At 47.1% G+C, this 24,392-nt stretch overlaps 1 protein-coding gene across 6 annotated transcripts in view; it reads left to right on the top strand.

Moving 5' to 3' along the window:
- The window catches only part of Farp1 (FERM, ARH/RhoGEF and pleckstrin domain protein 1), a 210,107-nt gene that overhangs the window by 113,465 nt on the left and 72,250 nt on the right, over nucleotides 1-24,392 (top strand). For all 6 annotated transcript variants that reach the window (XM_048800718.1, XM_048800721.1, XM_048800720.1 and 3 more), the window contains 2 exons: nucleotides 17,578-17,620; nucleotides 19,485-19,563. In XM_048800718.1, the coding sequence (XP_048656675.1) occupies nucleotides 17,578-17,620; nucleotides 19,485-19,563 (122 nt within the window). The remainder of the gene's footprint in view (nucleotides 1-17,577; nucleotides 17,621-19,484; nucleotides 19,564-24,392) is intronic.

The raw sequence follows: 24,392 nt of genomic DNA, 5'->3' as shown, positions 1-24,392 counted from the left end.
CGGTGAGGAGAAGGGGCCGAGGGAGGAGAAGGCACAGCCCTCAAAGGAGGTGCAGACAGTAGAGGGGGAAGGGTCCAGATGTGGGGGAGAGAGCCTCCAAGGACGGAGCAGGCAGAGGAAGGCGCTGACTCCTGCCCCAAGTTTGCCCGGAGCCAGCGGGGCAGAGCCAGTCTCATGCATCTAAAAGCAACTGCAGGTTGTGTCTTCTCTACTGTGATCACCTCCAAACGCTCCGTCGCTTTCCAGCGTGTTCCATAAATCTTAGCTTGCCTGACTCCCACCCCGTCTTCTCCTGAAGCCGCAGATGGCCGCAGCAGACCTGTCAGATCTAAGTCTGCGTTCCCCCCTTCACCTGACAGCTGATCTGGGCTTCACCACGTGACGCTGTGGGAGAAACGTGAGCTGATGTGTCAGGTGGCAAGAGGAGCGCAGTTTCCATTCATTAGGAAGAGAGGGCCACAGAAACAAACCGTCACCACGTGGCAGGTGCATGTCATTCAGAACATTGCTTCATAAGCTTATTTTATATTGTAATAATAGTTTTCAAAACTTCCGAAGCCATGTTATCTGCTTATTTCCGACAAGCCTGCTACATGCCTGCCGGTGTCACTCCAGCTCCGAGGGCTTTCCTGTTCCAGTCTGTCTGTCCCATCCAGGGGACGCTGCCTTTCCAACCCGAAGTCTCTACTGACATCTGCACTTTGCAGCTCAGGGTTCTGAGTCTAGGGATTGTTCCCCACCTGGGCCTCGAGTGGGCAGACCTGGGCTCTAACTGTGTTCTCCTGACTCCAGGTTCAGGCCCTTTTCTGCCAGCCACGGCGGGTGCTTCTCTTTTCCTAGGCTGACTTTTATCAAGTTTTTATCAGAGTTGATTTTTATGATTTATGATATTGCTTAGGAATGGGCTTAACTGTAGAATAAAGAAAACCCCATTAATGACTTAAAGGAAGAGGTGTTTATTTTTCACATGTACTATAAATAAAAATGCAGGACTGGGGATGTAGCTCAGTGGTAGAACACGTGCAGGCCCTGGGTTCAATCCCCAGCATCACTTCCCACCAAAAAATTTATACCAATAATAAAAAATATGTGAGCCAGTGCTGGGGTTATAGTTCAGTGAGAGAGCGCTTGCCTAGCATGTGTGAAACCCTGGGTTTGATCCTTGGAACCACATAAAAATAAGTAAAATAAAGGTATTATATCCATCTACAACTAAAAAAATTTTTTTTGAATCTGTGAGCCAACCCATGGCCATTTACCACATGCCAGAGTGGTCTAGTCCCAGGGTCTCAAACATGACCCAGTCCCTCTTCTCATGGAGTTTATATTCTAGAATGGGCATCAATAAACTTTTTAGAAAGAGCCACATAGAAAATACCATATATATAATAATCTATGGGCTCTGCAGCCACAAGATCTCAGCAGTAGCTATTTAAATCTGTTGCCGTAGAGTACGAGCAACCATAGGCAATGTGGAAAGGATTGGGCATAGCTATGTTCCAAACTTGATCAAGTGGGAAGCTGTAGTTTGTCAACACTGTCTGAGAGAGTGAATGGCCATTAACTAGGTTACTCTTGGTGTTTCACTGGTGAAATTCAAAGCCCTTTTCTCTCTCTTCCTCTCTCTCTCTCTCTCTCTCTCTTTTTTTTTTTTTAATTTTTATGAGGAATCCCATTCTTTAAGGGGTTAAGTCTTTACGAAGTCTACATTCCCTGGTCGAGGGGTTCAGGTTCTGTTTAGGCACAGGCCTGTGCTCTTGGTTGCCATTCCATGTTTTGACCTGGTCTCTGTGTTTTACTGTGTGTCAACTCTGGAATCCCAACCTGAGAGCTGATTTCACTTAATTGGAAAAACAAGTTGTTTTTGGAGAATGGATCTGTGACATTAGAGGGGACAGTGTACTTACTAGAAGGGGTACAGCTGGGGTCCTATCTGTGTTTCCTGACCTGGGTGCTGTTCTGTGGGTGCAATCCATTTGTGAAAATTCAGTGAGCTTTGCAGTTGTAACGTGTGCCATGTGTGGGGATATAGGTGTGTCTTCCATGAAAATTTACCCCAAAATGCACACCACAGCAGACCCCACGGCCAAATGCAGAGGTGGGCTGATGGGATCTGGTTGGGAGTTTCTCATGACCAGTCTTGACCAGATAAACTGAGGAAGAACAGCTCACGTGTGGGAGTAACAAACACTAGTTGTGTTTTCCCTCTGCCCAGACAAATTTGCTTGGGAATGCGATATTTGCACCTCCACCCGGGATGCTGGGAAGTGCCACCTTTTAGCCAGGTGATATAACAAAGCAGTTGAAATTACACTGTGGTCAGATTGCTGGTGCTGACCTCGCTGGGAGCCTCTTAGTAGCAGGCAACTGGGCTGTATTGCTTCAGCCCACTGAGCCTCACTTAGTAAAATGGGAGAAACAGTGCCCGGCTCGGGCAGCTTCTGGAAGGATCGCATGCAATAGTATCTGTTCGCCTGGGAGCCCGGTGTATGGGGCTTGGTAAGGAGTTCAGAAAGCATGAGTTATCCATCCTCATGGTTATCCAGACCACAGGAACTCTGCCATCTTGCCGCTTCACGCATACAGGGCAGTGGTGTTGGCCAAGAGCACAGTGCTGTGAGCCCGTCTCCAGAACCTGTCCATCACGCGACCTGCCACTCTGCACCCGCTGAGCTCCCCGTTTCCCTCCCTCCATCCCCGGCACCCACCACTCTATTTCTAAGAATTTAACCCCTCATGTCCCTGGAGTCTTGCAGTATCTGCCCTTCTATGACTGGCACATTTTACTCAGCGGGGTGCCTCGAGGTTTGTTTATATGACAGGCTTCCACTCTCTTTAACACTGAGTGATATTTCCACTATGCACACACTGCACGTGTGTGCCCAGTCATCTGTTGATGGACACTTGCCTGCTTCTCCCCTGTGGGCAGTGCTGCAGGGACCATGTGTGTGCCGTCACCCTGATGTGTAACACCATGTGACCGTTATCTTTGCCAGGCTCCATGCAGGGGCTGCTCCTGTGCTGCCCAGGTGTGAGGCCACCTTGCAGGTTCTGCCCATTTCTGTGAGTGTGATAGGTGCGAACGAGTCCCAGGTGGTACATTGTTGAATTGGGCAACTTGACTTCTGGCTCAGCCTCTCTCCCTCGCCTCATCCTTTCTGTTCCTAGAAGAACTGAAGTCAGAGCATCCCCACCCCCAGCCCTGCTTTGTTGGCAGTGCTGGGTTCAAAACCAGGGTCTTCCTGCTTTGCCTGGCATGCACCCTGCCACTGAGCCACACCCCTACCCAGAGCATTTTTCCTAAGAAGGATCTGAGGAAGTTTAAGGAAAATATAAGCACTTTCCAGTCTAAGATGTGTTTCTCAAGGTTGCAGTAAGCCAGTGGTGATTATTAGATAATCAATTGTGCTCTGCCCTGATTAGACTCATCCTGTGCCTTGCCAGGCTGCAGAGGGTGTTGCTGTGTCTACAGAAAGTTGGGCCTGCTGTTGTCCTTGGGTCCAGGAAGCTGTCCCTACGGAATTACTCCACAGAGCAGAAAAGTCTTTTAATCAGCTCTTTTTGTTTTTTTTCTTTAATGGATTGGGCTTTTTGTGCCAGAAATGCTATTGATCCTAGGAATCAAGACCTGTATTTAATACACCAGCTAATTGGTGAAAGGGCTGAGGGCCAGAAACCCATTGAGTTGTTTTAGGGATGAACTCAGGGAACAAATCAGAGAATTCTGTCTAAACCGACCTGGTGGGATTCTTGATGAAAACCAGACACAGAAGCCTGAAGTTGAGTCCGAGGAGAGGAGAGAGAGCTCCGTGGAGCCAGACTAGAGTGTAGCCAAGGGGAGAGGCCTCAGGACACCTCTGCCCTCGTAGGACAATAGCAGCTAGAGACAAGGTGGAAGGGAAGGAGTGGGCTGCATTCTAATAAGACTTCATTTAGGGCCGCAGAAAATTGGATTTCATATAGTTTTTATATGTCACAAAATGTTATTCTTTGGATTTTTTAAAAAACACTTACAAATGTGAAAGCCAACCTTTATTTCTAAGCATTACCAAAACAGGTTTGGCTCCTGTGGCCTGGTTTGCCAATCTGCCTGATGGTATTCCTCTGAGGGAGGCATCCTGATGTCCACATTTTGCAGAGAGCAACTTCAGAGAAGCACCCGCCCACCCTTAATAATGAAGTGTGTGGCCTTGATGGACACTCAGGCTATCTCAGCCAAAGCATATGTTCTCTGCCACCTTTCCATCAATGTCTGCATCTCCAAGAGCCACGCAGACATTCCCCGCCGAGATCATCTCAGCCACGAGAGAAGCATTCATCTCGCCTGCCTGGCGAGGAGACTGGAAGAGTTCTGCATTGTGACCTGTGACTGTGTCTTCACATTCACTTAGTCACTGAGCAGCCAGGCAGATTCCTAACTTTCTTGATTTTTCACTTTATCTGAAAATGAGAGTAATAAATGACCAATTTACATGGTTATCATAAGGATTCATTCAAGTGCTTTACAATGATGATCTGAGCGGGACTCGTGGTACATGGTAGATACCTCCTTAATTCCATTATTAGATTCTTGTGTTCCAACTCAGAAGCCCCTAAGGCCAGCCCACCAATTTGGTGGGGGGCAGTGTTGGGGATTGAACCCTGGGGCACTTAACCACTGAGTCACATCCCCAACCCTTTTATTTTTTATTTTAACACAGGGTTTTGCACAGGGCCTCGCTAAGTTGCAGAGGCTGGCTTTGAACTTGTAATCTTTCTGCCTGAGCCTTCCGAGCCACTGGGATTACAGGTGTGCACCACCGTGCCTGGCAATCCAATTTTTAATTAACAGCATTGCTCATGGGTCTGATAAGATAACTCTGGTTTCTTATAAATAAATACAGGCAAACTCGGAAAGAGTCATTCATTTTCTGTGCTCCTTTGGGCAGAGAGGAAAGTGTTACCAGCTGCAGGTGTGCTTTCAAGGTCATGGAAGCTGTGGCTACTTGGTGACTGGTGTCCCTTGCTGTTCTCTTAATTTATGCACACTCACAATCTCTGACCTCACTTCCTCCCTGGGGTCTAACTGAGGACATATGAGGGGAGAAGAGGCTCTGAGGAATGGCCCAGGTGTAAAGATGAAGAATATTGCAGGACCAGGGGCAGCGGGAACATTCTGGAAGCTAGCAGAAGTGAGGGTGTCGGGTGTTGGTCACCATGCAGATCAGCATCATGTGACGGTGGCTGAGTTGATGAGGCAGATCCCCAGAAAGGCAGAGCTCCCCTCAAACAAGTACCACACACTTTAAAATCTGTTAGGAGGGTAGATCTCCTGTTAAGTCTTCTTACGCCATACAAAAAAGAAAAAAAATAAGTAGCCGTGATAGCCAAGTGACATCCTTTGAAATGTATTTTTCAAAGGTAATGAATGTTAACAAATGATTTAAAAATAGGTAAAACTGGGTAGTTCCTGTTTTACTCCTGCAATGCCTGAGGTCCTTGTCTGAGCCCTTCTTAAAACAGAGAGCACAGGGTTAACATTTCCCTGCAGGTGATGGCTCCCTCAGACCCCAGACACAGCTTGTAATATTAAGTCTAAGCTTTCTTCCAGAACTTTCCTGTGCATACATCTGGGATATCCAATCCTGCTTAACAAATTGATACGCAAATACCTAGGCATAGTTTGTACCTTATTTGATTTTGTGCTTTAGTTTACAGATCTGTCTTTAATTTCTCTTGTACTTAAGACTTTCCTTGTAAATAAAAATATATCATCTAATTTTTTAGTTCAAGTTTTGTTCACGGATTCTTTTACATGCCAGTGTCGTTGGCAGCAGGGGCAGGGGAAGTGTGGGTTCTCGGCTGGTTTGAAAGGGACTTAGGAGCATAATGAGCTGTTATGTCGGGCATGGTCCTGGATGGACACTAGTTTTGACAGACTATCAGGAAGGACATTCTTCAGTCAATGGGAGGAATTTGAATATAGTCTGAGTATTTGATGTGAAGAAAGTTTACAAAATGGAAAGGTAAACATCATTGGTGTGGGAAGAAGATTATAAAACAATCTGAACTCATTTTGGGGTTCCCCCACCACCCCAGTGCTGGGAATGGAACCTAGAACCTCGAGCATGCAAAGCAAATGCTGTACCACTGAGCTGCACGCCTTCTCATTTTGGTTTTTAAAAAGTATCTGTTGTGATGATCATTATTATCCAAAGTACAGGAATGAAGACACGAATTGGTGTGAATATCCTTTGTATACAACCAGAGGTTGGAAAAATTGTGCTCTATATGTGTAATAAGAATTGTAATGCATTCCGCTGTCATATATAAATAAAAAAATTTTTTAAGAACTATCTGTACATTACACCCCACTCCCACTTCACACCTAAGAAGAGGTCAGGACATATGTGCCCAGAGGTGCCAGTTCTTCAGTGTGGTCCCTGGAGCAGCAAGCAGCACCAGCATGGGCAGGGAGCTGGCTAGGAGTGCCCATCCTCAGGCCCCTCCCCACTAGGAGCTTTGGGAGCAGGACCCCGGGGTGGTTCCATAAGCCCTCAGGGGAGGTTTTCAAGGATCACAAGTTCAATCACTTCACTGAGGTGCTCACAGTGATCTCTTCGTGGTGGAGTACATATAAATTCTAGACTAAGAGAAGACCATTTCTAAATTAATAGGGTTTTCACGGCATTCTGCAAATTTCTGTTTTTTTCATTTTCATTCAGTTTAAGATAATTCCAAATTTCCCTTTGCTGTATTCTTTATCTGGGTGAACGTTATTTCATTTCCAAATATCTGAGGATTTTCCACAAATCTTTCTATTATGGATTTTTTATTTAATGCAATGGCACTTGGTATGATGGGAAGCTTTTAAAATATTTTGCTGCTCTTTATCTAACAGCCTAGTGTGTGACAAGTTTGGCAAGTAGTTTATGTATACCTGAGAAGAATTACAGACTTGTACCATGTGAAGACGTTTCCATAATGATGGACTGTGTATACAAGTTGTTCCTTAAGATTATAGTGAAGCCAAAGATTCCCGTGTGGTGTATAGTGCGTTCCTCACGTGTTCATGGCGATGCCGGTATAAACAAGCCTACTGCACTGCCAGTGGTGTTAAGGGAGAGCACACCCAGGCACAGTGGCTCACACCTACAATCCCAGCCACTTGGGCACCCGAGGCAGGAAGGTCTCAAGGCCAGTGGGCAACCTAGTGAAACTCTGTCTCAAAGTAGAGAAAGGGGCTGGGGGTGTAACTCAGTGTTGGAGCACTGTCCTAACTAACATGCATGAAGCCACAGGTTTGATCCCCGTACCCAGTATTACAAAAAAAGAAGAGGAGGAGAAGAAGCAGGGAAAGAGAAAAGGAGAAGGAGAAAAAGACAGAGGAAGAAGCAGCAGTCGGGCACAGTGGCACAGTGGGTCTGTAATCCTGGTGTCCTGGGCCTGAGGCTGAAGGATCACAAGTTCAAGGCCAGCCTCAGCAACTTAGTGAAACCCTATTTTAAAATAAAAAATAAAACAGGACTGGGAAGACACCTTGGTGGTAAATTCTGAGTGCTGCAAAAATAAAGTATAACATGTAGTTTTATCAACAGAGCCTGATGCTTGACAATGGTAATAAGCAGCTGTTATTGGTTTACTTACTATATTTTTAATCATTATTTTAAAGTATCCTCCCTCTTAACAGGAAAAAAAAACAGTAAAACAGTGAGCCCTGTTACCCCAGCAACAGCCTGTTGGTCTCTTGTTTACCACGCGTCTTGGTTGGGTCAAGGGTGTGGTGAGTGACGGATCTGTGCAGTCCGGGTCTGTTTAGGTACACTCTGATTTTCCTGCAGCAGGGCACTTCACAGAGCAGATCCCCACTGTCAATCAGTGCATGACTGTGTACCGCGCTGCGTTGGATAGAGGATTCCACGTGTGTCGATTGGATCACGGTGTCTGACAGAGTCAGAGCTTCTCTGTCCTTGCTCAGTTTCTGCCTACTGGTGCTATCAAATAGTAAGAGAGGGTATTAAAAATCTCTACCATAATTATGAATTTGTCTCTTTCTTCTTGCATTTTGATAGGTTTCTCCGTCATATATTTGAAATTCTCTTCAGAGTATAAATATTTAGATTTGTCGGTTTCTCAACTAATTGACTCCTTTATCATTAACCCTAGCAGTAGTCTTTGTTCTGGTTCTACTGTGTGTAACACTAATACAGCCACTTCAGTTTGCCACTAACGTTAGCATGGTACACCTTTTCCTACTCTTTTTTGTTTAACCTACTTGTGCCTTTATGGCCGTATGTATTTATTTTGATCCTAGGGTTTTAACCCGGGTTGTCATGCACGCTAAGCACACTCTCTACACTGTGTTACAGCCCCAGCCCCTGCCCCAGCCCCATATTTGTGTCTTTACATTTGCAATGTTCTTATAGGCAGTGCAGAGTCGGGTCTTGCCTTTTTGTTGTTTTAATCCAATCTGACAGTCCATGTCTTTTGAGGGGTGTTTAGATCACATTCACAATGTGACTGTGGTAGGGTTCAGACTGATCTTTCTTTTTGTCTATCCATTTTCTCACCTTTTGATTGTTTGTGGTTCTGAGAACTGAACCCAGTGACTTTGCACATACCAGGCAAGCAGTGGGCCACCAAGCTACATGCCCAGTCCTTTTTATTTTGAGACAAGGTGTTGTTAAGTTGTCCAGGCTCGACTCAAACTTGTGATCCTCCTGCTCAGCCTCCTGAGTAGCTGAGTAGCGTTCACCACTGCATCTAGAATTAACTGGAAATTTTTGATGATTCCATTTTATTTTCTCTGTTGTTTTATTTGCTATGAATCGTTGATTATCATTTTTGTGGCTGCTTTACAGTTTATAGTGCACATCTTTGACTTATCACAACGTGTTTACAATGAATATCATTCCACCCTACATGTAGCATAAAAACCAGAGTATAGCTCTACTTCACCACCCCCTGATCTTTTGGCTATTATTGTCATGCATTTTGGTTTTATGTGAACCCATACTACATTGGTATTATTTTTGTGTATCAGTCAATTATGTTTTATAGAGGTTTAAATAATAAAAACAATCTTCCAAACCTCTTGTGTATCTACCCACATGGTTTCCATTTCTAGTGCTTTCCTTTCCTCTATGTGGGCACAGATTTCCATCTGGGATTACTTTCTTCCTGTTTGAGAGGCTAACATTTCTTATTACGTGGCGTCTGCTGGTGGTGAGTTCTCTCAGCTTTGGTGTGTTTGAAAGTCTTTTTATCTGCTTCTGTTTTGAAAGACAGTTTTGATGGGTATAAAATCGTAGGCTGAGGTTGTCGCATTGGGCTCTTTTCTTCCCTTCAGTACCTTAAAAAACTTACCACTAGTGTGTTCTCCCTGGTGTTGTTTCTACAGTAGATCTCCTGTTATCTTTGGTCCTTGGTACGTCAAGTGTCCCTTTTCTCCCCCTCTGGATGATCTTAGGATTTCGTCACTGGTTTTGAGCAGTTTGCATCTGATAAGCCTCTGTGCAGTTTTCTTTGTGGCTCTTCTGCTTGGGTTTGCCAGGCTCCCTGATCCTGTGAGGTCTAGTTTAAATCACATTTGGAAAAGAACTTACCAGTGTCTCTTCTGCTGTGTTTCTCTCCTTTTCTCTCGCCGTGTCTCCTCTCCTTGGGGCGCTCCACGTGCCCGGTCAGGCCTCCCGTGGGGTGCTGGCTTGTTCTTCCCTCTCTGATGCTCAGGGTTTCATTGTGGATCCTTTCTGGGCTGCTTCATTTTCTTCTGCGATGCCTGGTCTGCTGCTGATCGCTCTGTGTACTGCTCACCTCACACGCCTGCTGTTCATTCTAGAAGGTTAGCTTGTGTCTTGCCTTTATCTCCCAGATCTCAAATTTTTAAATATACGGAATACGGTTATAATACTTCTTTCAGTGTCCTTCTCTGCTGATTCTGCCATCTGTGTGAGTTTTGATTGACTCTTTTTTTGGTCTTATTATAGGTCATATTTCTTGTTTGTAGCTGGTTTTTTTTTTTAATTAGATGATAAATATGAACTTTGTGTTGTTGGTTGCATCCTCCACATTTCATTGCTTGTGTTCCAGGATGCAATTAAGTTATTTAAAAACGATTTGGCTTTTAAGACGTGTTAGGTAGGACGCCACTGCACCGTCCAGGGCTCACTGTTTCCTGGCTGGGAGAGCAGGACTCTTCAGCACTCTGACGGCCCATGAGTCACAGGTTTTCCTGTCTGGATGTTGGGAATAGGTGGCATTCCTGCTCTCCATGAGCACCAGACGCTGTTACCTCCAACAGTTTCGTGTGAGTTTTTCCGAGCCCTGACTGTGGCCACCCTAACTTCTCTCTCAGGGCACCTCCCTGCTTTCTGGTTCTCTGTCCTGTGACTTCATGCAGCCTTGGCCCCGAAGAGTTCTCAGCTCCCGCCCAGCAGCTCCCAGGCTTTGCCAGGCCTTGCTCCTCCCCACGCACAGCCAGGAAGCGGGTGGGGCCATGGTGGGATCCTGGCGTTATTTTCCTGTCTCAGAGATCGCGGATTCTCCTGATCTGGTGTCTCATATCATCGGGTCTGTTGTGTTATGTTTTTTTTTTTTTTTTTTATTGTTTCATGTTGGAAAATAAATCTGGTCTTTATTACTCTTTTGACCAGAAGTAGAAATCTCTGCAGGGGTTGGAGGTGCATGCCTGTAATCCTAGTGGCTCGGGAGGCCGAAATAGGAGGATCACTAGTTCAAGGCCAACCTTGACAACTTAGTGAGGCTCTAAGCAACTTAGCAAACTCCTGTCTCTAAAAAAGTAAAATAAAATAAAAAGGACTGGTGATATGGCTCAGTGTTTAAGTGTGCCTAGATTCAATCCCTGGAACTAAAACAGAAAACAAAAATCTCTACAAAGTAATAGGTTTTGTTTTGTTTTGTTTTTAAAGTCACATTTAACATGTCTTCTACATGTAACCAAATGTACAATTAATAAAATAATGTAAAATCCTACATTTGAACATATCATTACAAACAAAAAAATTCAAAGTAAAGCCATTTCTTCTTCTAGGGCATAGCCTGAAGAAATACTAATTGGTTCCAATGAATTCTAAACATTGAATGATCTTCTATAACCAATTTGTAGTTATTGATGGGAATTTTTAGTTGAATATGTTTTTTTTTTTTTTTTAACAAGAAGAGTTTTAAGGGAGGAGAGCTTTCTGTAAAAAAAGAAAAGTTTTTAATTTTAAGTGAGAACCAAATAAGAAGAGGAGAGCCCAGCATTTGTTGAGTCCTGTACCTTTGCCTATTATGTTGTAGAAAAGGCACATTTTTTAATTCAGCTGAACTCAATGTCAGATTCTAGCTGTGTGACCAAATTCCAGCTGTGTGACCTTGAGCAACTGACATAAACTCTCTGAATTTGACTTACTTTATAAGCAAAGGGACCACACTGTTGTGGATATCAAAAGAGAATATGCAAAGCATCTATTCAGTGACTAGCACACAGTAGGTGCTCAAGAAATGTTGGTCCCTATCCCGCCCCCAATCTGAGTTCACATGGCTGACTCTTTTAATAAGACCCTTTCCAAAACACCTCGAACATTCAGTTGCCTACAACATCCACCTAAGATGTCACCCACCAAAATAATGGAGGGGGCGAGAAGGTATTTAGGGAAAGAATAGAACCGTTCAGGGACAGCGATTCGTCGTGCCCTGCCTTGGATACACAGGCACGAGAGCATTTCTTCCCAGCTCACATCCCATGTCGGGGGGAGAGCATTCCTGAGGGATGGGAGGAAACACGGACGCTGACAGCAGATGCAGGTGCGCGTGAAGGACGGCCTAGAACTCTGCACTGACACCGGATTGTAGGAGGCCAGCGCCGTGGCTGTGTGGACCCCAGAATTCACCTTTGAAGCCCCATCTCCCAGTGGCTCAGGATGTGAGTGTGTTTGGAGGGTCTTTAGCAAGATGACCAAGTTAAATGAAGCCATTAGGGCAGGTCCTAAGCAGCTCTGTGTCCTCCTAAGGGGTGATTTGGACGCAGACTCCACAACGTGCACACAGAGGAAAGGTGAATGAGGACAAGGTGAGATGGCAGCTATCTGCTGAGGCGTCAGGGAAGCCAAACCTGCCCACACCTTGAACCTCCACACCTGCAGTTTCTGCCGTTGCTCCGCCCACCTGTGGACTTGTAAGGAAGCCAGTGAATGGACGTAGCAGGCCTGAAAGCCTCAGCAGGTGCCGCGCAGAGTCAGTATCCTTGCATCCCACCGACTGGGAGCACACTGCAGACCAGACATTCATCATTTAAACCAGATCCCTTCCCCCGGCTGTTCAATGTGCAAGTGTCCTCGGGAACCAGCCCTGATTTCAGGGAGGACCAGGTGCGGGGTGCAGAGAGGTGGTTTGAGGGGAAGATGGGGGGTTACAGATGTGACCCTCTGGAGGGCCACTGCTGGGGAAAGAGTATGGTCCTTTTGTTGCCCTTTGACCCACCTGGGCCTGGTTTCTGCTCTGCCTCGGTTGGTGGCACTTGTCCAGGCTGACCTAATGCAGTCCAGGTCATTCCCGCAGCCCTCCCCACGTAACTCCGGCCGAGGAGCACCGTCTCTTCCTTCTCCCTGCTCCTGGCTTATCACAGTTCGGATCCCACATGGATGAGCCTTTCCCTCCTGAGTCCTCTCCCTCAGCTCTGCAGACGTCCACATGGCCAGGATCTCACAGGCCCCGGGCTCTCTTCCCAGGCTGGTTCTGTCGCGGGTGATTGATGCCTTGTAGCGTTATCGCTGCGGAGCGCTGCCTAGCAGGCGGCTGACTCAGGCTGGCCTTGTGTTCCCAGACCTGCAGGGAGCAGAGACATGCTCACTTGGCTCAAGCTGGTGCTTGTATTTGATGCTTTCTCCAGAAATGCCAAAAACAGGGGAGGGATGTTTAAAAACAATTCATAAAATTGGCAAATACATTGCCAACGCACAGTGCATCTGTCCTGGAAAGTCTGCAGTTGAGTTGGGTTTTGTGGCAGCACTGGTGGCCGTGAGAGGTCTCAGGGACTGACTGGTCCCCAGAAGCAGCTGTGAAGACCCAAAAAGCAAGTGTCACAGGGTGGGCTCGCAGCAGCCTGGCATTCCCCTGGGAAGCCTCCTGCACCTCCCTCTCTGGTACAGCAACTATGTCAAACCTTCTGCACTCAGCCTGCTGACTTTACAGGAGAGGACGAGGATGTCCCGTAGGAGCCATCCTGCCTCCCGACGCAGAGTATGCCACCCTCCTCCTGCCCGCTGTGAGCCTGTCCCCCCTGTCCCAAGCCCGGGGCTCCACCTCTACCATCTCTTATATCCTCTTGCTCCAGCGCTCAGCCCCTCCCCTTCTTAAATGCACCCAGGTCGACGGCTCCTTTACTCGGTGCCTCACTCCGTCTCCTTCTGTTCCAATGGCTCTTGCTTCGCAGCCAAGCCTCGCCAGACAGCCACACTTCCGTTTCACCACCCTCGCACCAGCCTCTCAGCCCCATGGCAGAACCACGTGGCCAGCAGGTGGCATGGCTGGTCTCGTGGGACCTCTGAGTAGCTCTCATTGTCCTCCTTCCAGATCTGTTTTCTCCCCGTGGCTTCTGAGACATCGTGCGCTCCTGTTCCTTCCCGCTGTTCTGCGGTGGGTGGGACCTCAATATTTAATTCACCACGAAACTCACAGGTACAAATCCTGGCCTCTAGGATAACAGCAGCAGGAGGAGTGGACTTTGCGAGTGGATTAAGACATGGGGTGGAGCCTCCTGAGTAAGATTAGTGCCCTTTCCAAAGAGTCCCTCAGAAGTCCCCGGCCACCATGTGAGGTCACGGCAAGAAGGCACTGTCTTGAACCAGGAAGCAGAATTTGCTGGCTGTTTGATCTCAGACTTCCCAGCCTCTAGAGTTGTGAGAAATCACTTTCTGTTGTTTATGAACCATCCAGTCCGGGGCATTTTGTTACAGCAGCTCGAGTGGCCTAGGATGGGGCAGGGATTCATGACACAGCAGGCCTTGTCTTCATGGGGTCAGAGTGAGAGCTCCCAGCCAGGCTTCTCCTCTGAGTCCAGAAAAATGTGTCCCACCGTTTCCATACTAGCTCTTGCTGGGTGATCCAGAAACACCTGGAAAATTGGCCTAGTTATGGCCTTTCAGCCTTGTCATCCTCCGGGTGCCTGTAAGACTCGCACCAGCACCTAACTAGAGGCCTCTGCCAGAAATCTCAGTGTCCCTCTGGACATTGTCTCCTCCTTCAGCCATCATGTCCGGTCTACCAATAAATTCCACTCCTTTTTACCTCTTAAATTTTCCCCAAATCTACCCACTTTCCCCAATCTTACTTCTGCCTTCCTGAGCCAAAATGCCATTTGATCTTGCAAGACAATCACAACACATCATCTCGCGTCCATTCTGATTTCCTCCAAAGTATTCTCACTGCCCCACCAGAGTATTTAACGTACAAGTCGAATCCTTTGCGTAAAATTCTTCCTATTGTGTTTAGAATGAGAACAAAATATCTTATCGTGACCTTAGTGGGGTCTGACACTTCCAGACCCACCAGCCTTGCTCTCTAGCCCTATCAATCATCTTGGTTCTTTTGACATTACTGTAACAAAAATACCTGAGACTAGATAATTTATAATGAAAAGAAATGTATAGGCTCACAGCTGTGGAGGCGGGAAGTGTAGCTCATGGTGTTGGTGTTCCGACACCTCTCCTCAGGAAGTGGGGAATGTGCGTGCACTGACATACTCAGGTGCACACCAGGCATCAGGAGAGCCTGCCTGCCTGCCCCTCACCCTCTCATAACCCACTTCAGCAATAATGATATTAACCTGTTCATAAGGGCGGAGCTCTCAGGGCCCAGTCACAATGGCACATTTCAGTGCGTGTTTTGGAGGAGGGGACGTGCTTTTACACCAAAGCCTACGCCCTTCCCTTGGGCATCTAGGCAAGGACTCCCACTGCTCGGCTTCAGTTGTTCCTGTCACTTCCTTTCAGTGCAGTGTCCTTTTCAGGGAAGCCTGTCCCCCAGCTGTCACTGTGTGTGTGTGTGTGTGTGTGTGTGTGTGTGTGTGTGTGTGTGTAGTGTGGTGTTTAACATCTTTCTGGCTGGGGAGAGACTGCCTGTAGGAGTTCTGAGAGATAGTGAGGTCCGGCTGAGCCAGGCCTTTGAAATGCACACAGACCAACCCCTGCAGAGCCAGGCCTCCTCCCTCTGGCCTGTCCAGCGCTGGCAGCAGTGATCCTCTGCCTGAGTCATCCAGGGCCAAGTACCAGGTGTCCAGGGACTGCACAGATGGCTCAGAGCGGCCAGGATCATTCGATTCGCCAACCCTGACCTGCTCACCAACCCTGCCTTTCCCCAGAAATTCCAATAAAGGTGGCCTAGGCTCCTTCTCTCCTGGCCCCTCTGCCTCCCAACCAACCTGGTGCTTCCCCCAGGGCTCTGCATGATGTGCCACACCTCCTGTCTCTGGGTGACCGTAACATAAGAACAACAGAACTCCATGACGGGGCCAGATGTCCTCCCCGGGCCCTCGGAGCCCCTGGACTCCCTCCTCCATCACGTCTCTGGTCCTTGTTTACTGTGGTTATTAGGAAGGCTTTGTTGGTCTGCCCTTCATCTTCACTGGGCTGTGAGCTCCGTGAAGCAGGGACCTGATGATTGTTCTCTCACAGGTGCAACGGCAGAGCCACACAGAGGGACACGGGAGGTTTTGGTTGGATGAATGAATGAGTTTGAAGACTGGGGGCCTAGGTTCCAGGTTGGGGGGCCTAGGTTCCAGGTTGGGGCCGTTTTCCGATCAGTACCAGATGGAGATTCTTTTTAAACTCTCCATCTTTCCGAATTCCTGGGAGGAGAGGGAGATAGCTCAACGCTTGCTGTTTTGGATTTTCTTTCCCTTTTTCAGGTTGAGGCTCACGAGTGTTACAGTGGAGAGGACAGATGAGCGCCGTTCTCTTCCCTCTGACGGGAGAGCAGTGTGGGATGGGGAATGTAGAAATGAGGATTTGATTATGTAGATTCTTACTTGAAAAGGTGATGGAGGGAATGAGATTGAAGAAGTAGACATTTAGCAACTTTATAGTCTTTTTATTATGAGAAATGAGTGTTCATGTAAAGTAACTGGAGTAATGAAAGAAGGCAGAAAAGAAATCCAGCCCTCTCCAACCCACTTCCCACATTCTTAAATATTTATTAACAGCATAATTTTTGTTATTTACTTATTTATTTAATTTGGGCTACTGTAAAAAAAATTCACTATCATAAAAATGTTACGATGAGCACTCTTTGTATGTAAATTTTTGCCTAATTTATAAAAGTGAGTGGCTGGATGGAAGAGTATGGCCAGGAATATTTTCTAGGAAGACTTTCAATCATTTTTCCCTAATAAGTCTCCTGAAAGTCCTACCAGTAGAGGAGAGGTGCCTGCTTCCCCGAGACCTTTGGAGATTATAAAATACACATGTAAATAGGCACATGTAGATGCCTGTTCGATGGGTAGGAAGGGTTAATTCGTGGTTTTAATTTGCAGTTCCAGTGCCAGTTATTCCCAAACACCAACACATTCCACTTGGTTCTTGGCCCTTCGTCAGTTACCTGGGGTTCTGTGCCTAGCTTTCTACAGGGCTGTTTCTCTTTTTCCTATTTATTTATAAAACCCTCTTCGTAGTAAACACATTGACTTTGTTTTTGTCCTGTGTATACACATGGCATCCATAGGACCTTTTTCTAATGACCTGACATGCAAGTGGACTTTAAAGACAAGAACATGTGACATGGTGCGGTATGGTTAGCTCTCGCTTTATTAATAAGGGCAGTTGGTTTCGCTGTATTTTGAAAATTTTGCCAAACTGCAGGGAATATACGTGTGAAAAAGAGTCTGGACTGGAGCTTGGGCAAACTTGACTCCGTCTTAGTTCTGGCACTCTGTTGCTGGAGGACCAGGGACAGATTATGTAGCCTCTGCAAGACTCGGGTTTCTCCCTGGGCAAAAGGAATTCCTCGGCTTGTTTTGAGAGGTAAATAGCGTTAGACGGTGTGCAATGCAGACATGATAGTCTGTAAATATTTTTTCCCTTTCCCAATCCCTCAAAGATGTGCTGTTCTGTGTATGCTCACGCCACCAGATATTTTTGTCTAAGTAGGAGCAACTGTATTTCATTCATCCCACTTGGAGTCAGAATTGCAGCCCTTCATTGATATTTTCCAAATAGATAAATATGATCAGAGTGCAAATGAAAATAGAAAAATTCTTAGTTAACTCTTGCCCCACCACCGCTGCCATGCTAGGGGTGGAACCCAGGGCCCCGCGTGTGCTAGGCACACTGTCCACCACTCATGCACCCTTACCGCCTGTTAATGATGCATCTGAGCCTAGGGGAGATTAACTTTCAAGCTCAGGGATAGTGTTAGCAAATTAGGATCCATGCTATACAAGTGGCAAACAACATAAGATAGAACATTCCGGAGGGGAGGGGGACAGACGATTTCAAATCCTTGAAACTATGTGGATTTTAAATAGCTTTAAATATAGTATTGAAATATTTGCACACTTTCATTGAGAAGTTATGTCTCAATCTGTTCTTTTCTCCCCTGTAGGTGTGGCTGGATCTCTTAAAACCTATTGTGAAGCAGATTCGAAGTAAGTATATCCTGCATGTTGAACAGTGGAGATAAATACAAAGCCACGTGTGTTCATTGTCAAGGAGGCTTTTGTCTGGGGGCGTGAGGTGCTAGTGATACGAATTCTTTTATTTTTTTTCCCCTCAATTGCTTGTTGTCATCCACTAATCCACATACTATTAAATTGTGTATCTTCTGCAATTTTAATATATAACAGTTGTCAATCAAAACCTTGCTTGGGAAATCAAATAGCATTTTGATTAACAACTGAATCTTGCTATTAAGCCGCAGAGTAATGGAGCTTGTCTGGTCTATGCTGCTGTTTCTTACCGTCACTTTCTAAGGGGAAGGTGGAGCTATCTGTTCATATCATTGATTTCCCGGTTTTTGTTCTCCCTCTTCAAAGCCAAAATCAGAGTACAGTGCTGTTTGGGGTGGTGGGGTGCTCAGAGTGGGGATATATGGGTGTGTTGTTTGATAGGCAAACAGCCCCAAAGGTGGGTGTGTAGACTGTGTATTGGAAAGAAAAGATTCGGGAGGGCTGGGCAAAGGACTAGGAGAGGACTCTTTCTCCCTTTTCACTGCCCTGCAGCACTGGACTGTCCTTCTGTCTTTTCTTTGAGGTTAGGCTCTGTTCTCAAAGTCCTCCCTGAAGGACCCCCTGCAGCCAGAACCTGGGCAGGTCGGGGATGGTACCGAAGCTGCATGCCTTCAGTTGAGCTCACAGTCCCTGTGGGATTATTTTTCTGTTTAAGAAACCCTAGCGGGCCACTCGCAGCAATTTATGTGGATGTAATAAACATGCAACACGATGTCTATGTGGCCCTCATGCCATTGAAATTGATGTTGATCGTCTATCATTTAAATTATTAACGCTGAAAATGAAAGGGCCATCATTTATCTGATGTTTACCGAGTGTCCTCAGGGAGCTGGCCCTGGCTGGCATCTACTAAGTGATGGTGGGGGTGTTGCTAAGGTGCTGTGCAGAGCCTGGAAGCCATGGGACATTCCTCCCCCAGCAGTCACCGAGGGGTACAGTGGTGGTGGGGAGGCGTGTGTCCTGGGGTCTCCAGGTGCACACCCGAAGGCAGCCACCATGGTTGTCAGGTCGGAACCGGAGCAGGGGTGTTAGCTTCTGTCTCCTCTGTGTGCTGTGACTGCCCTGTGTGACAAAGCTGTCACTTCACATTGAGCGCCAGGCTCTTCCTCGCTTCAGGGTTTCCAGAGATCTGAGCAGCCTCGTTTCATTCTGTCTGTGAAAATGACAGGCAGGAAACGGCGCAGCCTCCTTCCTCCGCACTTTGCACCATCACTCTGTGCCCCTGGCCGAGGTGCAAGGTTCCTGCTTATTGTTAGAGTCACTTGGGAAAGAAATCCAGCCTCTCTTGGCCTTAGCATTTCCCTGTCTTGTCTTTTTCTCCATTTTGTGTATATGGCCAAACGACTGTACCCCTTATACCCTATTTTAAAAAAAACAACAAAAAACCTGAGTCTGAGTATCATTTGTCTTCAGAGAAAAAGTTCAATAGTTGAATGTAATACTTTTTTCATAGTTTTTTTTTAAAAACCTTTATTTTATTTATTTATTTTTTAATGTGGTGCTGAGGATGGAGCCCAGTGCCTCACACGGGCTAGGCAAGTGCTCTGCCACGGAGCCCCAGTGCCAGCTTTTTAAAAACTCAGACATCTGTCTCTCCACAATATGAAAGAGTGAAACTAGCAGCCAAACTTGACCATTGCTGGGTGGCTTGGAGGGCGCATTCTGGGAGCTTGGAGTAAAGTGCAGAATTTGGTGCATAATATGCCTAAGAGTCATTTTTTCAGTTTCGTATATAACACATGTCAAGTTTTGTACTGATGTTCTTCTTCTTCTTCTTCTTCAGGGCCGAAACATGTTGTTGTTAAGTTTGTGGTGAAATTCTTTCCACCTGACCACACACAACTCCAGGAGGAACTCACCAGGTCAGTGGCTTGGCAACTGGTACTTTTTTGCTCTAGTGTCCAGAGGAAAAGAGAACATGAAGACTAAATTGATTAAACATTTGGTAATGTTTACTTGACTAGCATCTGTTCTGTGCTCAACAGTCTAATCCCTCTCTGCCTAGAAAAATGTGGTAAAGAGAACACCATGTTTCCCTACAGCCTGGTGTCCTTAAGACCGCGATGGGGAAGTCACCGGGCTTCTAACCTGTTCATGTCCTGTTTTCCTTCTTGTATCTACCTCATCCTGAGACCGTTTTAGGAAATGAGGTTTAGAAAACCAACATGTTAACTCAGCTTATTGCTGCCGTGGATGGGTGAATTGGACTTGAACTTTAGGTCAGTGTCTTTTGAAAGTGGGAACAAGTGGAAGAATTAGGAATCGGGTCAGGCCTGGCTTTAGCCGTCTGTCCTGCCACTTGCTTGTGTCTTCTGTGCCACCATTAATTCACTGCTCCTAATGCCGATGGCAGTGCTTGCTTGGCTAGAGCTGTTTTGAGGATAAACACTATTTCTGGGTAGAGTGGCTGGGATCCAGGGGAGACGCCATCCACAGTCACTGTCACCACCACCCTCAGCCTTACCATCGTCACCTCTGTCACCATCGTCCCACTGCCTCTCATTCTATCATGTGAGACAAGGCAGGTGCCCTAGTCCCACCAGCACCTTTCTAGCTATGGCTTATGAAGACCAAGGCAAAAAAAAAAAAAAAAACTAAATAAAACCCACCACGGCCATCACCTCTTCCTCTTCCCCTCGGCACAAGGTCTGGGGTAGCTGACCTGTATTTATCAAGGGGTAAAGCCGCTTGTTCAGTTACCAGCATTTATTGACACAACTGCGTGCAAGCATTGTGCCAGACCCTGGAAACACGGTGTTGAAAAGATGAGTCTTGACCCTGTGGAAACAGAGAACGAGTAATTAAACAAAAATAATGTCAGATCATGACCAGAGCTCTTTAGCTAAGTGAAGTAGGCTGATGAGATAGAAAGGGCCTAGGCGACCATGTTAGGTTGCTGCGGCTGGGATGACTCTTGAGGATGTGATAAGTATCTGTCAGTCATTTTCTGGGGTGAAGAAGGAGCAAGCAATCAAAGCCCAAGGCACACACAAGCCCCAATCCTTTATGCTTAAAAGAGGGCCAGCGGTGGGCATGCTGACCACCGGTCCAGACCATGATGGCGGCAGGGTGGCGATGGAGAAGAGCGGTGTGTTTAGATTATACAGTGGGAGTGGGACCGTCTGTCTTGGTGATGGCTGGAGGTGGAGTCTGAGACAACAGAGGGAGACACTTAGGTTTTTGACTTGGGCGACGGGGTGGTAATAACTCAGATGCGAGAGGGGTGGAGGGGACAGCGGATGGGGAGGGCAGAAGTTGGGGACTGGTTCCCACCAGCTGGGTTGAGATGCCTATTAGTCATCCCATGCCCGCTTCCGGAAGCCACCAGATGCATGATGGCAGAGTTCCAGGGACAGGGGCAGACGAATGAGTCGCCACTGTCGACGCCACTCCCGACCCTCGGACCAGTGAAGAGGGTCACTGCAGCAGGAATTGGCAGAAGCCATCAGCCTCTGGGGACCACACAATTAATAGACTTTAGTGTAGAGGAGGGTTGACCAGAGTCGCAAAACCAAATTGCAAGAACTGGGGTGACAACAGAGAGCCGAGGTGCCCATGCAGGTTCTTCACTGGGCTACTGTGCCACTGTCCCTGGAGCTGGCTTTCTTGCTGTGGGCGTGTGCTTTGCTCGGAGCTCAGCGCACTGAAATCAGCCTCAGGACAAGTCCAGCCTGTTGGTCAGCAATGGGCTTTCTCCTCCTATAAGTCACTGGTCCTCTTTCCTATTTAGAAAATTGGAAGCACAAACTTTTTCTTTCCCAAATAATTCGCACCTCTTTAATTTTTGTGGAGCTTGGAGCTTTGCAGTGTTCTGCCCCCGTGTTTCTTGTTCCAAAACTCCGTACAACCGGTTACCAGTAAGCCAGGCGTGCCGAGTATTTTGCCAGCTTCTTTCTCGATGTGGGTGAACTCCTAGTCCCACGAGCTCCCCTGGGCCTGGTGGGGGTTTTGTTTTTATTGTTTTTTGGTTTTTTTGACTCCCAATGTCAGCTGGTAATTTTAGAAACATTTCTCAAGAAGACAATTCTCTTGGCTCAGTGTTGAATCAAATTGATGTGAAGGTCCTACCGTATTGATCAACTCCGCCACCATCCACTTTGGCACAAGGTGTCACATCTAGGGAACCTCGGGGACCCACCACATGGAGACTCCCACACTGCAGTTCCTGTACGAGCAGGATGTGACGCTGAGGCCATTGAGATTTCAGAGGGGTGGGGGGTGAGCAAGGGGGTCTCAGGAGAAGCTTGGTGTCAGCGGTGTTTGGGAGAAAGAGGTGTAGACCAGGGCCCGGAGACAGGGGTGGCCTGCAGTTGGCACGGCGAACATCCCTGTAGCTCTGCCGTTAGCGCGTGGGCCTCCAGGAACAGTTTCCAGCTTCCCATTTATATGGAGAGAGATTAAATTGCACTTCGCTGTTCCTCAGGAAGCTGAATTCCTTTCTATTTATTGAACTGCACATGCGGTGGACTCCGGCACCTTGACACCAGCGCCCAGGCTTCCAGAGGAGCAAAGTCCTCACTTAGGCACAGATTGGGGACAGCAGCCAGGTCGGGGGTCCTTTGGAGACGTTACCAGGGTTTCTTCTGGTGCAGCCCAGGGTCACTTTCCTGGTGCCAACAGTAGATCCACACTTGCTCCTTGCTTCCCCGGGTGCCATCTTCCAGAGTGCCTCTCTGCCTGGCTGTTCTTGTCGCGGTGGAGGGACACTGCCAGTGTTTGTGGCATTCCCTCAGACTGGCAGGGCAATGTCAATTACATTCACTTAATGAAACATGATTAATACCTTCAAATGAAATAAGTTAAAATAGTCATATTGCAAATAAGGCCTCCGAGGGTGTGACATGTGACTTCTGTTCTCCGTCAAGTAGAAGCCCTCCCCATGGGTCCTTCCCCACAGGAAGCGAGCGTTGGTTCCGTTTGAGCACCTGGAGTAGAAGTTCCCTCTGGCTCTTATGGGTCGGATTGGAATCCCCTCCATGCGTAGCACCAGGGTGTCCCTAAGTCTCTGAAGCCAGCGTCACAGCTGGACGCTCCGTTTACAGCCCATGTCCTAAGAAAGGTGACAGAGTCCATCCCAGGAAGGTGTTTCTCGGGTTACAGGGCGCAGAACAGGAAGAGTCAGCATAAATAAACGTGTGTGCTGTCGGCGCCCAGTGCCACCTCACAGCCCCTGTGAGAGGGTCAGTCACCAGGGGCCCCAAAGCCTGTTGGACTCTGAGCATGAATCTGTCCGTGAACACTGGACCCCGGGTTTGAACTGGGTCCAAAATGTGATGCTTGTAAAACCCCAGCCCCGCTACTTGAAAAGTCAGCCTTGTGTGTTAGAATCAAATCCTGCAGCACAGGGAAGTGAGGGGTTCATAGGACAGTGGCCACTGCCCCGTCCAGAAGGACCCTTCAGCCACCTCCCGTACAGACCCTGTGCTGCTGACGCGGTTGCTCCACCTCGTCTTCTCCTCCTTTTGACTCTCCAGAGAGGGGGAGATGGCGTTGCGGGGGGAGGAAGGAGCAGACATGGGGAGCTGGGGTAAAGGTCAGCTGTCGTCACCTGGTGGGGCTGAGGTGTTTTTCTGTTCTTTTTGTTCTTGTTTGCTGTTTACACAATTGTCCCTATGGCTTTTTTTAGTTCTTAGTGATGGAACTTCCTTTAATGACTTAAAGCGGACTAATTATTCTTTTATGAAAAAAAACTTGCTACATTTAATGAAAGTCTTTGTTCTAGTCAGATTTCCACGTATCATCTCATTTAATTCTTTGTGGAAACCTCTGGTTACTATTGTTGAAGGCTTTTGTTTAGAATTTAAAATAACCTGTTGTGATTATAAAAGTCTTCACTATACATCGTGGAACGTTAGAATGTGTACTTTAACAGGACTAAGAAAGCAAAAATACTGCTTTCCTGTGGCCCATCATACTAGAATGACAACCTTTCTAATTTTTTTCTCTGCATATATAGTGTACTTTAAATCTCAGTGATGACCTCATGCTCCAACCTCCCTGCTTCTCCCCAACTGTCATTTATGTCTGTTGATTCTGAAGTCAGATTCACTGTCTGACCACACGTCACAGCTGCTTGCCATTTCCTGTGGGCCTCTTTTAATCTAGACTGGTCCCTCGGTTTTTCCCTTCACGGTCTGTCCTGTTGTACTGCAAAATATCTTCTGTCCTGAGCTGGCCACGTTGCTTCCTTCTGATGTTCCTTACCTTTATCCTTCAAACTCTTGTATATTCCAGAAAACTAGAAATTGGTTTTCAAGGCTTGCTGGATGCCCGGACCCTTCTTTGGCTAGACCCTGTCATGGGGGCACTGTGTGCTTCCTGTCCCATCCCCATGATCTCAGATCATTCAGTGACTTTGGTGGTGACATTCTGAACCTTCCACTGTGAAGTGAACTTGTGTTCCTTCGTGAAAGTCCAGTTTCCTGAGCCACGGTTGGTCATCTCCCCGGGGGTGTGGAATGAGGTCTCATTCCTGCCATGTTATAGGTTGGCATCTAAGAGTGAATCTGTGCCTCAGCCACAGGGACACCCCACTGGAGAGGCAGGCGACGTTCGCAGTTCTTGGCCTTGCCTTGGATGACCAGTTTTTGAATAAGGAGCTGCTTTAATGGTGTCTTCAAGTAGTGACGTATTCCATTTCTGCTCTCTCTCTCTCTCTCTCTCTCTCTCTCTCTCTCTCTCTCTCTCTCCC

This window comes from Marmota marmota, unplaced genomic scaffold, assembly GCF_001458135.2.
Source record: "Marmota marmota marmota unplaced genomic scaffold, marMar, whole genome shotgun sequence".
NCBI classification, from domain to species: Eukaryota; Metazoa; Chordata; class Mammalia; order Rodentia; family Sciuridae; genus Marmota; species Marmota marmota.
This window is presented reverse-complemented; position numbering and strand designations above follow the sequence as displayed.